Below are 14,838 nucleotides of genomic sequence, written 5' to 3'. Positions count from 1 at the left end.
CTGTATAGCTCATTAAATTGTTACCTTGGGTATATATCTGATTCTCCTGATTCTCCTGCAAACACTGTTGCTGTTCATTGTCTCCTCAAAAGTCTAATTGGTCATTATGTGCTATATTTCAATTCAGGTTTTTTTGTGATTAAAACATGTTCATGGTAAGAAGCTGCATTCTTCCTCCCCTTTAGTGATGGGCGAATTTATTCGCCAGGCGCGAATTCGCGGCAAATTTGCGCGATTCGCGCCAAGCGAATAAATTCGCGAAACGCCCGCGAAAATTCGCGGTAAAAATTCGCCGGCGTCAAAATTTTTTTTTTCGGAAAACGGACGCCGGCGTCAAAACCGAGACGCCGGCGCCGTTTCGCGAATTTTTCGCCGTTTCGCGAATTTCGCGCAAATTCGCCCATCACTACTCCCCTTCTACTGTTTATGCATTTTTGCTAAGCAGGCTGGAATGTAGGCTTCTCTAAATGATTGACAGACACTATCGCAGCCCATAAAATGAAAATAATTGATCAGAGTAGCAAATCAGTTTTTCTGAAATTAACTTTTTTGATCGAGGTTCTGACAATGCTTTAATAAGCTGAAACTATTCAGAAGATCGCACACACTCATGAAGGCTGTATAACAGAAACGTCTATTAAAAACAAAAGAAAAACAGTGTTCTTCATTAACACTGAGAAATGGCTATGTAGATTGGAATGTTTAGGAACCTATTTTCACCACCTTTGTCAGAGATTTGTAACATAAAGCTTTGGTAAGATCATTTGCAGCTGTGGGTCTGGTCATTTAACATCTTCTTTACTATTAAATACTGTATACCCATATAACCTTTAAAATTTGTGTTTAATATGCTGAAAGGATTAGTAAAATGTGTGCATAACAAGCTTTATTTAGAAGTGAGAATATTATCCTGGAAAGACCAAAGTTCACTAATGTGAAGTGTATTGCAGACCCATGGATAAACAAACAGCTTTACTCGTTTCCCACTGGACTGCATTTACATCTTGTTTATGCACATAAGCATTGTTTATCAGTTGCTAATTTTAGAAGGAAGCTGTTTTTGTAAATTATAACTCCTTCAGATCCATTTTGGAATCTTTCCATATGTCCTCTTTCTTTCCTGTATGAAAAATGTCAGACTTCTTCCATTTCATGATTATGCTTCATGTCTATCCTAAATAAATATCTACCTCTATGTTCTGTGAATCTTTGTTCACATTTTTGGAATAACAATGATTGCAAACTACTATTTTGTCTTATTTAAATAAATACATGGAAATACAGAGAAGTGGATCCAAAAAGGCTGATATTAATTTTGGTGGTTAATACTTGCCAATTCTATCAATGTGGTCGCCAGCAGTCTGAATATCTGTCTCACTTCTTGAAACACCAGGTTACCCGAACATTACTGCTGAAGATCATCTTAATTAAAGGGGTTGTCACATTTGATTTAACTTATAGCATGCTGAGTGTGATATTCCAAGACAGTTTGCAATTTATTTGTGTTTTTTTTATTCAACAGCTCTCCAGTTAGCGATTTCAGCAATCTGGTTGCTAGGGTCCAAATTATCCTAGCAACCATGCATTGAATTGAATAAGAGAAATATGAATAGGGGAGTATCTGAATAGAAATATTAGTAATAAAAAATAACAATACGTTTGTAGCCTTACATAGCATTTGTTGTAGATGGCGTCAGTGACCCCCATTTTAAAGCTGGAAAGAGTCAGAAGAACAAGATGATAAATAATTAAAAAACTATAAAAAAACAAATAATGAAGATGAAGACCAATTGAAAAATTGCTTAGAATTGGCCATTATGTAACATACTAAAAGTTAAAGTGAACCACCTCTTAGAGTGGTTATTGCTCATCTTAGAGGTAACCCCCACAGTTTGGACTAGATACTTAATGCTAAATTACTTATATTTTTAAGATGGTAAATATAATATTCTGTACCAAACTACCTTTTTTGAGAATACAGATTTTGGTGCAATATAAGTAGTCAATACTTCCTGTATCCCATACCAGCCAATGAGCCGGTAATATTTGCAAGTCTGTTGCATTGATGTGAAAACGGTTTGCCCTCTTCCTTATCATTACACAAAATGTAGTACTAGACAAAGGGAACATAAGTAAACACCGCACACATTTTTCATTACTGCATTTACAGTATTTTAGATATATAGCAGTATAAATCTTGCACAAAAATAAAAAACTGGATGCAAGTACAAAGGGATTCCACCCCTAAAATAATATTAAAACATTTGGTTTTGTATGCGCTTCTGTTTGCAAAATAAAATGCACCAACTTTTGTGTCCCCCAAATGTCTCAAAGATTCCCTGTATTCTGCAGGTATCCGGAGCCAAAGGATTTGTCCCAATATTACGTTCACAATCCCTGCAGCCAGCGATCGTTTCTTATCTTTAAAAACAAAAGAAAAGAAAAAGGCACACCAATGTGAAATATCGTAGAAGCAGGTCTCAGGGCCCTGCTTGGTTGGTACTTACAGGATTTCCCGGACACGGCTACAAGTAGGTATAGATCCGCAGTGTGGTAAGGCTCAGCCCGTCCTTCTAAGCGGTGTCGCTGCTCTCTTCACGATTTCACAATATGCTGCGCTCGCTGTCCTTGCGATCTTGCTCATGGACACATTAGTTGCCTCGTGTCCCACAGTCTTTGCGTCTTCTCATCCACTTCCTAGTTCAACCACGGTCAGGTCCTCACGGGGTCAGTTAGCGGATAAAGGATGCCTTGTACTGGGGAATTGTGCGAGCAACAAAGGGAAACTCAAATATTTGAATGTTTTTTATTTATAAAACATAGTAATCACTTACACTTCAGATTAGAATACTCTGCCTAACGCGTTTCGTGAGTCAATCACTTCCTCAGAGGCTAAAGTTCACTTTGCTTGGTCACTCCTTTGTAGTCTGCCTAATTGGCATAATTGGTTACCTCATTTCAAATACCATTCAAAAAAGGATAGATACTTTCAATTAATACATTTAAAATTGATACATTATAAATAATTAAAAAAAAATACAAATTAGTGAGTGAGTTAGTGATATAAACTCACTAACATTTTTAAAAAACATCGGCACATCCTACAAATGGATAAAGATTTGCGGGGAGAAATTGGGGAACAACCATTGATTGTATTCACTCGCCCAAACACATTGCGACAGTCATTGGCTCCTAGTTACCTGAGGAAAGAGATAGGCAATCCCACTTGGTTGGGCAAAAATAAAGGTTTCTTTAAGTGTATGCAGTGTATTGCCTGCAAAACGCTGAAAAGCAATGAGAGAAATGTATGTAATTTTAAATCTAATCAGACAAATAAGCAATATAAAATTAATAAATTAATAACTTGTGATACAGTTAATGTTGTATATTTATTAGAATGTCCCTGCAAAAAACAGTATGTTGGGAGAACTACTAGGAAATTAAAATTGAGAATAGCAGAACACATAAGGAACATCAAAAAAGGTCTAAAAACACAGTGTTTCAGAACATTTCTCCCTATTTCACAATAGTGATCCTAGTGAGTTAAAGTTTATGGGAATTGCACATAAAGTAAAAACCTGGAGGGGTGGCAACAATGTCCAAATAATATCACAAGAAGAAACCCGATGGATAATATCCCTAAAAACGCTACAACCAATGGGTTTGAATATAGATCTTGATATAAATTGTTTCATCTGAGTAAATTGTATTTTAATATATCTATTTAATACATACAAATGTATCTTATTTCGAGAATTTGTATTTTTTTTAAAATTATTTATAATGTATCAATTTTAAATGTATTAATTGAAAGTATCTATCCTTTCTTACCTCCTTTTTTGAATGGTATTCGTTGGTAATTGAAATGAGGTAACCAATTATGCCAATTAGGCAGACTACAAAGGAGTGACCAAGCAAAGTGAACTTTAGCCTCTGAGGAAGTGATTGACTCACGAAACGCGTTAGGCAGAGTATTCTAATCTGAAGTGTAAGTGATTACTATGTTTTATAAATAAAAACCATTCAAATATTTGAGTTTCCCTTTGTTGCTCGCACAATTCCCCAGTACAAGGCATCCTTTATCCGCTAACTGACCCCGTGAGGACCTGACCGTGGTTGAACTAGGAAGTGGATGAGAAGACGCCGAGACTGTGGGACACGAGGCAACTAATGTGTCCATGAGCAAGATCGCAAGGACAGCGAGCACAGCATATTGTGAAATCGTGAAGAGAGCAGCGACACCGCTTAGAAGGACGGGCTGAGCCTTACCACACTGCGGATCTATACCTACTTGTAGCCGTGTCCGGGAAATCCTGTAAGTACTAACCAAGCAGGGCCCTGAGACCGGCTTCTACGATATTTCACATTGGTGTGCCTTTTTCTTTTATTTTGTTTTTAAAGATAAGAAACGATCGCTGGCTGCAGGGATTGTGAACGTAATATTGGGACAAATCCTTTGGCTCCGGATACCTGCAGAATACAGGGAATCTTTGAGACATTTGGGGGACACAAAAGTTGGTGTATTTTATTTTGCAAACGGAAGCGCATACAAAACCAAATGTTTTAACAGTATTTTAGAAGCAATGTTATCTAACATTAATATCACCCTCTACAAAAAGTAACTGCTCGGGGGACTGTTCCCAATGACTGCAACCAGCTGCCCATATCTAATTGATATGTAAGTTTCATTATAACCAACCCCAGTTTAACCTAAACTTCACTATGAATTTATCATATCATGGGCGGATTTTCTTTAAGGCTTGGGGAGGCTAAGCCTCCCCAAACCTGTTGGTCCAAAAAAAAAAAAAAAAAAAAAAATTATCCTTATTGAGAGTGAAGTATTCACAACAAAATTTTAACAAGCATGCTATACCATAGATTATATATTCTAGAACTCATGAACGAAGTTTAGCGACCACTCTCAACAGTGGAAGAAAGATTTTTTGGGCATTTTATAGTTTGCAGCAGTGTATTTAATCAAACTTCCTACTTTAAAAGTTTGGGTTGCTTGTTAAATGCAAGTTTAATAATTTGTGATTTTTTTTTTCTCTTTGTGACTTATATTACATTTCCCCTGAATACCTTTTAGCCTAAGGTTGCTATATCTATGGTAGCCTGTGCTTTAAGTCATTGTGGTGAATTTCATTAAAGAGGGCTGAACATCAGGAAGAGAAACTCAGCCACAGACTCACTGGCCATTGCATTTGTTCTGGGAAATTAAGGGCAAGTTATAGGTGATGGGCTGCAATTTAAAGAAGATGGAGAGAATGTATAGCATTAATCTAAACATCGCTGCTGATTTTATAGACAGTTATTGTTCATTCAAATATGAAGGAGAAAATGAAAACACACAGATCACAACGGGTGGATGAAACTGACAGAAGCAGTTAATTATGTCCACTGTTTACAAGGCACAGTGGCATATCCGCTAAATCAGGAAGGCTCATATTTATTTCTCCAGCCACTGGTAATCTACTGCTGACATGAATGCATAACGATTGTTGCAGCAGGGAGGAAAAAGGTTAAATGGGATTGTAATTTCTGTGCTTTTATAAGGTTTTAGTAAGAGGAATTAAATAATTTGAATTGAGGAACCTTTCACTAATCTAGCCTATCCATTCTTGACAAAAATAGTTCTCTAAAATTAATCATGGGTCCAGCTTTCTACTGGTGGTTTTAATTTGAAATCCCAAGCATTCTGGATAGATCTCGTACGTGTGCATACTACTACTGTACATAGTCAGGCCTATTTGGTCAAAAATCTGCTTTGCATACATCTCATTCAGGGGTTTAAAATAAAAAGGAACTATCATGAAAATTTTTCAACAAAGTATATGGTTTTTTTCAAAAGAAAGCCATCAGAACAAATCTTGAGGCTTTTGAAGATCAAAACATTCATTGTTATACACATTTTTAATTTGTTCACAAAAAATTTGGTTTACATATTTTCCAACAGCTATTTTTGTGTTCATACTTTTTTTTTATTTGGATCTTTTAATAATCTTCATCAGGAAATGGAAGCTGTGGAACTGTAGAACATATATTCTGATTATTTTAACGAAGCACATATTATATTGCAAGTTTTTTTAAAGCCTTCAATTCACTCTTACTTAAATTGACAAATTGTCTGCTTTTAAACAAACTAGGATTCAGAAAATCTTTCTCTACAAGTTTCAGAAAGGCATCCAGAAAAGGACTATGTGAATTATGTGGGTAAAATACAGATTTAGGGCCCAAGGCTCCAAAGGATGATCAAGTGCCTCTCCCAATAATGTCTTTGAGGGTAGCGACACACGGGGAGAGTTGTCGCGATTTTTAAAAAGCGTGTTTCAGCTAAAAAGTGATCGTCCTCCCACACGATCTGGAAGTTCGCCTATCGGTGTCAAAGAAATGCTTTAAAAAAAGGCGTATTGTCGCATGAGTATTGAGTCTATCTTTGTATGTGAATGATGAGTGAGCGTGTGGTCGCTGAAACAAAGAATGCAAATTTGCAGCTGTGTAAATTACATCCATACATTCTTACATACTAACGACATACTGTGCACACAAGAATTTGCATACTATCATGGCTACTAATTTCCTTGTGTGTTAGCGCAGATTTTCACTACTTCTCAATAGCCATGCTATTTCTGATAAATCGCTCCAAAAAGGGTCTCTGTGCGTTTTGGGACAACAGGCGATTTCAAATAGCATTGTGTGTGCAGTAGCTGGCAATTTACATTTTTCTCTATGGTAAGACAAAATGATCTACTTGACATCGAAACTCGCTTTTAAAAAACATGGGCGACAAATCTCTCAGTGTGTCACTGCCTTGAAGAGTCATAGACCGCACAAATTTGTTGATTTCAACATATAAATCAAATTTTCAATGTAATCTCTCCTTTTCCGGTCTGAAAAAACATAATGTGATTCACGTTTCTCTGAAAGATTTAAATTTTAGTTGGATTCTGTTCCTTCCAACTAAGCTTTTCCTTTCTCATACTAACACCTGACCTTATGGTTGGACTGTTATCTCTGGGGGCTTCCATGGGGGTAGAATTAATGGACTTTGGGGCAACCAGAAAGTGCTTTTGTAGCGCCAAACTTGTTGAGGCAACAGGGGATTTGAATTTCTGCTAAGAGTGCTGTGACATTGTAAGTGGTTTTAGACCTTAATAAATCACTTTTTGTTATTACTGCACTTAGAGTGCTCCCCCTTCTGTTGTCTTGACCTTTCTTAAAGGTGAATTCAATTGTTTTCCAAAAAAAAACCCTACCCCAGCTGCCCCCCGGGGAAATGCCCCTAACTTTATACTTACCCCACAGCACATATTCAGGCATCGGATGTCAGGACTCTCTGGGATTAGAACTTTAGCATGTGTTTTCCTGAGACAATGCACTTTCCAATTGAGCCACTAGAGGCTCTCATAGCTGCTTTGGGCCAGTCCTCATACCTATATTGTATTTTTTGTCTCCTCCTTGGTCTCCTCCCATCTCGTTAACATCATGTGTTTTCCATTTCCAATTATGTACCCTTTATAAACCTGTCCCTGACCAGGGATCCTTGCTTGATCATCTGAGCTCCTGAGCCCGATCCAGCCTCTGACTTCTGTGATTCCTGACCCTTGATTCCTGGTTCCTGTGTTCCCTGCCTGGTTCTGTGTCTGTTGCCTGTGTCCCTTGATTCTGTTCCCACCTGGTTCCTGTTACCCGTCTTCTCTGGATTCCCTGGTTTGACCTTTGGCCTGTAACTTGACTCTGCTTGACTGCTGCCTGCCACTGACCTTGCCTGCCATTCGGACATTGCTTAGTCTTCCGCCAGCCCTGACCTTCTCAGCCCATTACTGGATTTGCTCAGTCTTCTGTCTCCACCCAGGCTTTTATCTGGTTTTTCAGTTTGCACTTCTGTTCATTATTGTTTTCAGTCTAACCATTAAACCTCCTTCACTTTACCATGGCTTCTGCTGTTAATCCTGCAGTAAATGTGTGTCATCAGGGTTATCCAGCATGTAGTCTTCAAACTGCTGAACATTCACCAGCATTCAAACATGACATCAGAGTTCACTGCAGCCATCTTTTGGATCTTCAGTAAGCTGAGTGCGAGACCGGCAAAGCGGTGCATGCGCAGTTGGAGCAATTTGCCGGTTTATGACAACCGCGAATGCGCCAAAATGGATGGAAATTGCTGAAGTGCTGGAAGAAGACACGAAGACCAGGAAGATGGCTGCGATGAACTCCTATGCCTGAATCTGCACTGAGGGTTAAGTATAAAGTTAGGAGCATTTCCCAGGGGGGCATCTAGGCTGGGGGGAGGAAGGAGGGGGGTCTATGTGGGGTGGGGGGTAGGTTTTTTTTTTTTGGAAAACTGTTGAATTCTCCTTTATGAGTCTGACTGTTCTAGTAAACCATAAAAAGCAACCAGCAGGGAGCATTAACTGATCACCTCTTTAAAAGAGATTTGATTGCTCGTTGCTGATGCATCTTTATGCTTCCCCACTTCTGATCCTCTTAGATGGAGCACAGACAAAAAGCAATTTTCAAGGGCTAGCTGCAGGTGTCAGTGCTTTAAAACAGAGGGCAGTGGCCCATGCCAATTCTGCAATCCTAGGAGACAATGTGGTGCAAAAAATGGCTACATTATACCATTAAAAAATGTGCACAATAAACACTTCCCCTCATTATACTTTATATTTAGGGTAAAATAAATTGATAATACATACTTTTTCATAAATATTATAGATAGATCAGTAATGTGGTAATTCAAATAAAAATAAAGCAAGTATACTAATAATAACAACACTTCTATCTATTTCTATCTTGACTCAAATTACATTGTGCTACTTCACACTCTGGTACTGTATCACACATCAAAGGCTGTAATCTGGTTTCGTCTTGACTCACTTTGCCTGCTGATATATGGGGTAACTCTAGAAGTTTATAGAGAGAACTGACTGAAAACCAAATATATGAGCCAATTTCTCACTCTAATTCTCCCATATTTAAAGATAAAAAATGAAAATATTGTTACTGTGTAGAATCAATGTTTCATTTTAACAATAATATGCCAAAATAACATATGTACTCGGTTTGTGTGCCATTAGTATCAGGTAGAAATTTATCAAATCTGGCAAAAACAAATCACATGTAAACAATGAGAAGCTCATCATATTATTTGTCATAATATTAATTGTTAATAATGTTCAGTTCTTCTATATGCATGATTTCATTCCAAGTCCTAAAAGCCAAGGAGATGCATTATGTGTGGGGAAGTAGATTGGAAAACTGGATATATGGAAGACAGGAGAGCATGCAAAGTGCTATAGGTAATTGAAGTGCTCTCTAATCACAGGTTCATTAGGTTCACAACACAGGGGGATGAGCATTGTACACATGTAACACCCTGTAAGGTCTTTTGGATTTTATATGTTCATACTGGCCAATTGTTCTGTATGACTTTTTTGGCAACAAAGGGATGATCTAATATGGCAGGACTTGGACATACTATGGCATGGCCTGCTGAATCCTGGCATGAACAAAAATCTGAAAATATTGCCACAATAATATCTCATGATTTTATATTATAAGCAAATATTTATATGGCATCAAGAGCATTTCATGGATTGCAGTCGCCAAGGCAGCCATGACTCTGCAGTCCAGGACTTGTCACTTGTCAAGATCCACAAGGAACTGTCAAACAGATTTGAACCAAACGCTCCAAGATTCAAGTAAATATAGTATAATTTTGAATGCTTGAATCAATTTTCTCCCCTTGTCTAAGCCACTGAGAACCTGGAACATGTGGATTCTGGGGGACTTATAGTACTATAGCTATAGTTTTCTCTGGGCCAGTAATCCATAGTAACAAATAATCAGTTAAAGTTTTTTAAAAATTGTATTAAATCGTGTTTACTGCAATAAAGCCATCGATTTACCATATTTCTATTAAAATATGCTCTGCTAGAAAGTGTGCCTGCAAAACACAAAGGAAAAAGGGGACTAATAGTTTTGTTCAGATAAATAGCTGATTGAATTTCACTGGCTTGAGTGTATTGTATCTTCAGATTTTGGATGGCAATGATACAAGATTTGATGACAAATATCAGCAAATTATTTCTAGCATGTTGTAGAATATAGAAAACATGATTGTCCTAATGTAAAAAAAAAAAAAAGCATCTGAAAGATTTAAGGCCTTAACAATTTGTGGTGCAGTATTAATTACCATATATATGACATGTAAATATGTTAATAAATCCTCTGCACATTAGCTCAGGCTTTCCATGTTATTAGTGACAGATTCCAACAGGAAATGTCATCAGTCACCTGCTTCAGGCCTCTAAGTGCAGACCATAAAACAGTTATGTGCATTTGTGTTATTTTTAGAAATACTTACATAGATATAGTCAAACATGTCAGCCATGCCATATGCTATTTATCATAGCTTGATAGCTGACTAGGTTTCCTTCCCCTTTAAAGAAGAACTAAAGCTTAACTAAAGTAGCTAGAAATGCTGTGCATTATGTTTTGGGCTTCTGTACCAGCCCAAGGCAACCACAGCCCTTTAGTAGTAAAGATCTGTGTCTCCAAAGATACTCCTGTAGCTCCCCATCTTACTTTCTGCTGATTCACTGCACATGCTCTGTGCTGTTGTCATTTACTGAGCTTAGGGACCCACTCAAAATATACAGTACACATAGAATATAAATGTCACAATATAAGGCTGATTAGTAATTCATACAGATAATTACTACATGGCAACACAGCAACTAGCATCAGAATTTAATAATCAGCCTTGTAGCATCCGTTTAAATGACAGGCCAACCTCATTTTCCCCTAAGCCTAGTTTCTCAACAGCTGCTCAAAGCACACTGAGCATGTGAGTGTTGCAGACACTTAACAAGATGGTGACTCCCTGTGACAAGTTTGAAGTCCTGGACTATTGCTGCTATTAAGAAGCTGAATCTTTAGGCTGGTGCAATAAGTGCAGTATATAAAATATGGCATTTTCAGCCATATTCATGTTTAGGCTTAAGTTATCCTTTAATGGTGTAACAGTGAAAACATATATATAGTATTATACTGTATGTAAAACAGATGAGGTCATTTATAGAAATCCATATCTGAAATACATTTCCATAAAAGAGAGATTCTCACCATATCTATCCCCATGCTTGTTTTGCAGGTGTCCCCTTTCCAAAGAACTTCCAACAGGTTTGCAACAAGATCCTCACCAGGCTTTTCCGAGTGTTTGTTCATGTCTATATACATCACTTTGATGCCATCATCAGTGTGGGAGCTGAAGCGCACGTCAACACCTGCTATAAGCACTTCTATTATTTCATCACAGAATTCAGCTTGGTTGACCACCGGGAGCTTGAGCCACTGGTGAGGAAAACATTTTATTGGCATGAGCCAGCATTGAAAGTAAATACAAATATATTTTGGGTAGATTTTAGGTTTAATGTAATTAAAATGCCTTTTAAACATTTTGTATTGCTTAGAGCACACAGAGTACAGTACGTTACACCATGTTACACAGGCCCTTGCTGTATATGGTAAGAGTTGTCACTGCTTCACTCACATAGTAATGGGTGTCATTAGTTTTTAACCAACTTGACATAAAGGGGCCGATTCACTAAGGGTCGAATATCGAGGGTTAATTAACCCTCGATATTTGACTAGGAATTGAAATCCTTCGACTTCGAAGTCGAAGGATTTAGCGCAAATACTGCGATCGTACGATCGAAGGATTATTCCTTCGATCGAACGATTAAATCCTTCGAATCGAACGATTTGAAGGATTTTAATCCAACGATCGAAGGAATATCCTTCCATCAAAAAAACTTAGGAAAGCCTATGGGGACCTTCCCCATAGGCTAACATTGACTTCGGTAGCTTTTAGCTGCCGAACTAGGGGGTTGAAGTTTTTTTTAAAGAGACAGTACTTCGACTATCAAATGGTCGAATAGTCAAACGATTTTTGCTTCGAATCCTTCGATTCAAAGTCGTAGTCGTAGGCGAAGGTCGAAGTAGCCCATTCGATGGTCGAAGTAGCCCAAAAAATACTTCGAAATTCAAAGTTTTTTTACTTCGAATCCTTCACTTGAAGTTAGTGAATCGGCCCCTAGGTACCAAGGGTAACCTAAACCTTTTATGCTTTGCAGTACAGCTGCAACCAAGTACCCATGTCTAACTCTCCAACAGTGACTACATATAGGACCTAGTTCACTTCTAGTTAGTGTTTGTTTACAGGGTTCCTTCTGATGTGTCTTATGCTGCATCAGAAATATACTTTTAGTTGGTGATTTCTGCATGAGATATTCATAATGATTAATTTTGTAGAGGTTAAAACAGAATCTTACCTGGAATTAAAGAGTAAACTATTATCACTTCAAAATGTAATTGGCTTCATCTTCCAATGACACAGAACAAAAAAAAATAGTTAGGCATGTTCAGCATATCTAGTGACATCTGCTGAATGTAACAATTGTAACAGAATTGTTTTGACACCAATAAGGATTAATTATATCTTAGTTGGGATAAAGTTCAAGGCACTGTTTTATTATTATAGAGAAAAAGGAAATAATTTTTAAAAATGTTAAATATTTGATTAAAATGGAGTCCATGGGAGATGTCCATTCCATATTTGGAGCTTTCTGGATAATGGGTTTCCAGATAATGTATCCTATATCTGAAATATATATATATATATATATATATATATATATATATATATATATATATATATATATATATATATATATATATATATATATATATATATAGATATATAAATTAGTTTAACAGCGAGCCTTCATTTTTTCCATAGTTAAAAGTCATTGGTAAGTGCGTAACAATTGGACAAGGTCAGGAAAATACCTTCATGTTTTGATCTTTAGTTGCTCTGGGAGATAATGTTTTTCACAGATCATAAAATCTGCCGTTTGCTTCATGCTTCTATGTACAAGGCTCTCTGGCGATGTTTTATAATACAGATCTTTTTCAATAAGAGATGATGTCATTTAATGAATCTTTCTATCTATCAAATGTACAACTTATGAAACACATTTGTGTGAAAATGACAGTTTGTGTTTCAGCACAGTAGTATGTGTAAAGCACATTGAAGATAAATTAAATATGCACAAATGTGACTAATAATTCAAATGTAATAGTACATCTTCAATAATTTGCCATTTGCCTTTAGATGTACTGGGCCTGGAACTTTTTGTTGCTCCTGGTAATGTACAGTTTTCACCTTGGCTCCTGGCAAAAACACCCTTTATCTTTACTAGGAAAATAAAAATACTTTGACATTATATCAGCAATATTTCAGTGATGAAAGTGCCCCAGCAGCTTTAGAATGCTGTCAAATGAACAACAGCGATGTGTGCAGCCAGTGAAATCTGTGCATATTCGTGCAATATGTTGTGGTTCATGACAGTAGGGAAAGTTTTTAATGAGGTGACAAAAAGTTATCAAAGAAAATACCTGTCAATTTACCAGGAACCCGATGCTGTTTAATGGGGTGTCAACACTCAGCACAGAACGAGAAAATAAATAGTTGAACCCAAAAATATTGTAAATGCTTTAATAAGTGATGATTATCTTTATGGCTCATTAAAATGAACCGTGATTTGATAAATATTATTCTAATTAATGTGAGGTTGATAGCACTTTGAGGGAACACCTGTTATTCAGAGTTTAAAAATAGCCGTACAAACACATATATGTAATATTAACTGGCACATTTTATACAACATGCCCCTTATTTTAGTGCATGCTGCCAGGCAAGTATAGGACCAGAAATAGAGATCTGCTCTTATAGCTTACCTTGTCTCAATGGGATAAAAAGTACCACTCAATGACATGTAAAAAAAGCTCAATATGTGAATACAAGTGTGTTATATAAATAAGAATAAGCAAGAGTTTAGACCCACTTTACTGCATGTGTCACATCTGAAATTACAGATTACTGTAAGTATTAACAGGATAATAAGGCAGGGAATTGCTTGAATGGACTGAGAAGGAAAAGTTAAATCACTGATTATAATCACTTACCTGATACATTACCTAAATTGCTAAATCATGGATACTAGAGATAAGTTTATGTATAAGGGATATAAGAGAGACACAGGCAAGCGGAGGGATTTGTAGATAGGTGGTTTCAAGAGACAAAACCCATGCACTCAGCTTGTTTAATTATACAGAGAAGTCTAATTGTATTTTCTTGATTCCACAGAAAGAAATGACTGAGAGAATCTGCCATTGAACTTGGAGCCAAGATATTTTGTTTTTATATATATATATTTATATATATATATATATATATATATATATATATATATATATATATATATATATATATATATATATATATATATATATATATATATATATATATATATATTTCAAAATGAGGACTGGAAGATGGAGCCTTATTATGTCTGTTCCAATAAATGTGAATCTGTTTTTATACCAGCAAGAGGCTAAAGCTTTCTATAATCCTTTTTTAATGAGGACCCAGTATATTTATTTATTTGATTTTCCACCTACAAACACACTTTTTTATTTACTAAAGCATTACTTTAGCATTTTATATAATAGAGACTCAATGAAACTTGATTATGACCAAAAACAAAAAATGTCTAAAAGACCTATATTTTAGAATGTATGTTAACAAAAATGCACCAAAATGATTGCTTTTGAAAACATCTTTGACACTCACTAAAGCACCAGTGTTTAAAAGCACTGTCGAAATACCAATGACTGAGTGAATAAACCAAGCACAGGGTTGTCAAACAAATGTCTATTGTCAAGTTACAAATTAAAAATATATGTCTTTTCTTTGCTTTGGGTATGGAC

General features: G+C 36.4%; 1 protein-coding gene across 2 annotated transcripts in view; it reads left to right on the top strand.

Moving 5' to 3' along the window:
* Positions 1-14,309, top strand: part of mob3c.L (MOB kinase activator 3C L homeolog) — a 39,353-nt gene extending 25,044 nt beyond the window's left edge. For both annotated transcript variants that reach the window (XM_018258385.2, XM_041590450.1), the window contains exons 3-4: positions 11,159-11,361; positions 14,216-14,309. In XM_018258385.2, coding sequence (XP_018113874.1) covers positions 11,159-11,361; positions 14,216-14,245 — 233 coding nt within the window. In that variant the 3' untranslated portion in view covers positions 14,246-14,309. The remainder of the gene's footprint in view (positions 1-11,158; positions 11,362-14,215) is intronic.
* The last annotated feature ends 529 nt before the right edge of the window (positions 14,310-14,838 follow it).

Source organism: Xenopus laevis, chromosome 4L (genome assembly GCF_017654675.1).
Source record: "Xenopus laevis strain J_2021 chromosome 4L, Xenopus_laevis_v10.1, whole genome shotgun sequence".
Taxonomy (NCBI): domain Eukaryota; kingdom Metazoa; phylum Chordata; class Amphibia; order Anura; family Pipidae; genus Xenopus; species Xenopus laevis.
Note: the sequence above shows the minus strand (reverse complement) of the source record. Positions and strands in the feature narration are given on the sequence as shown.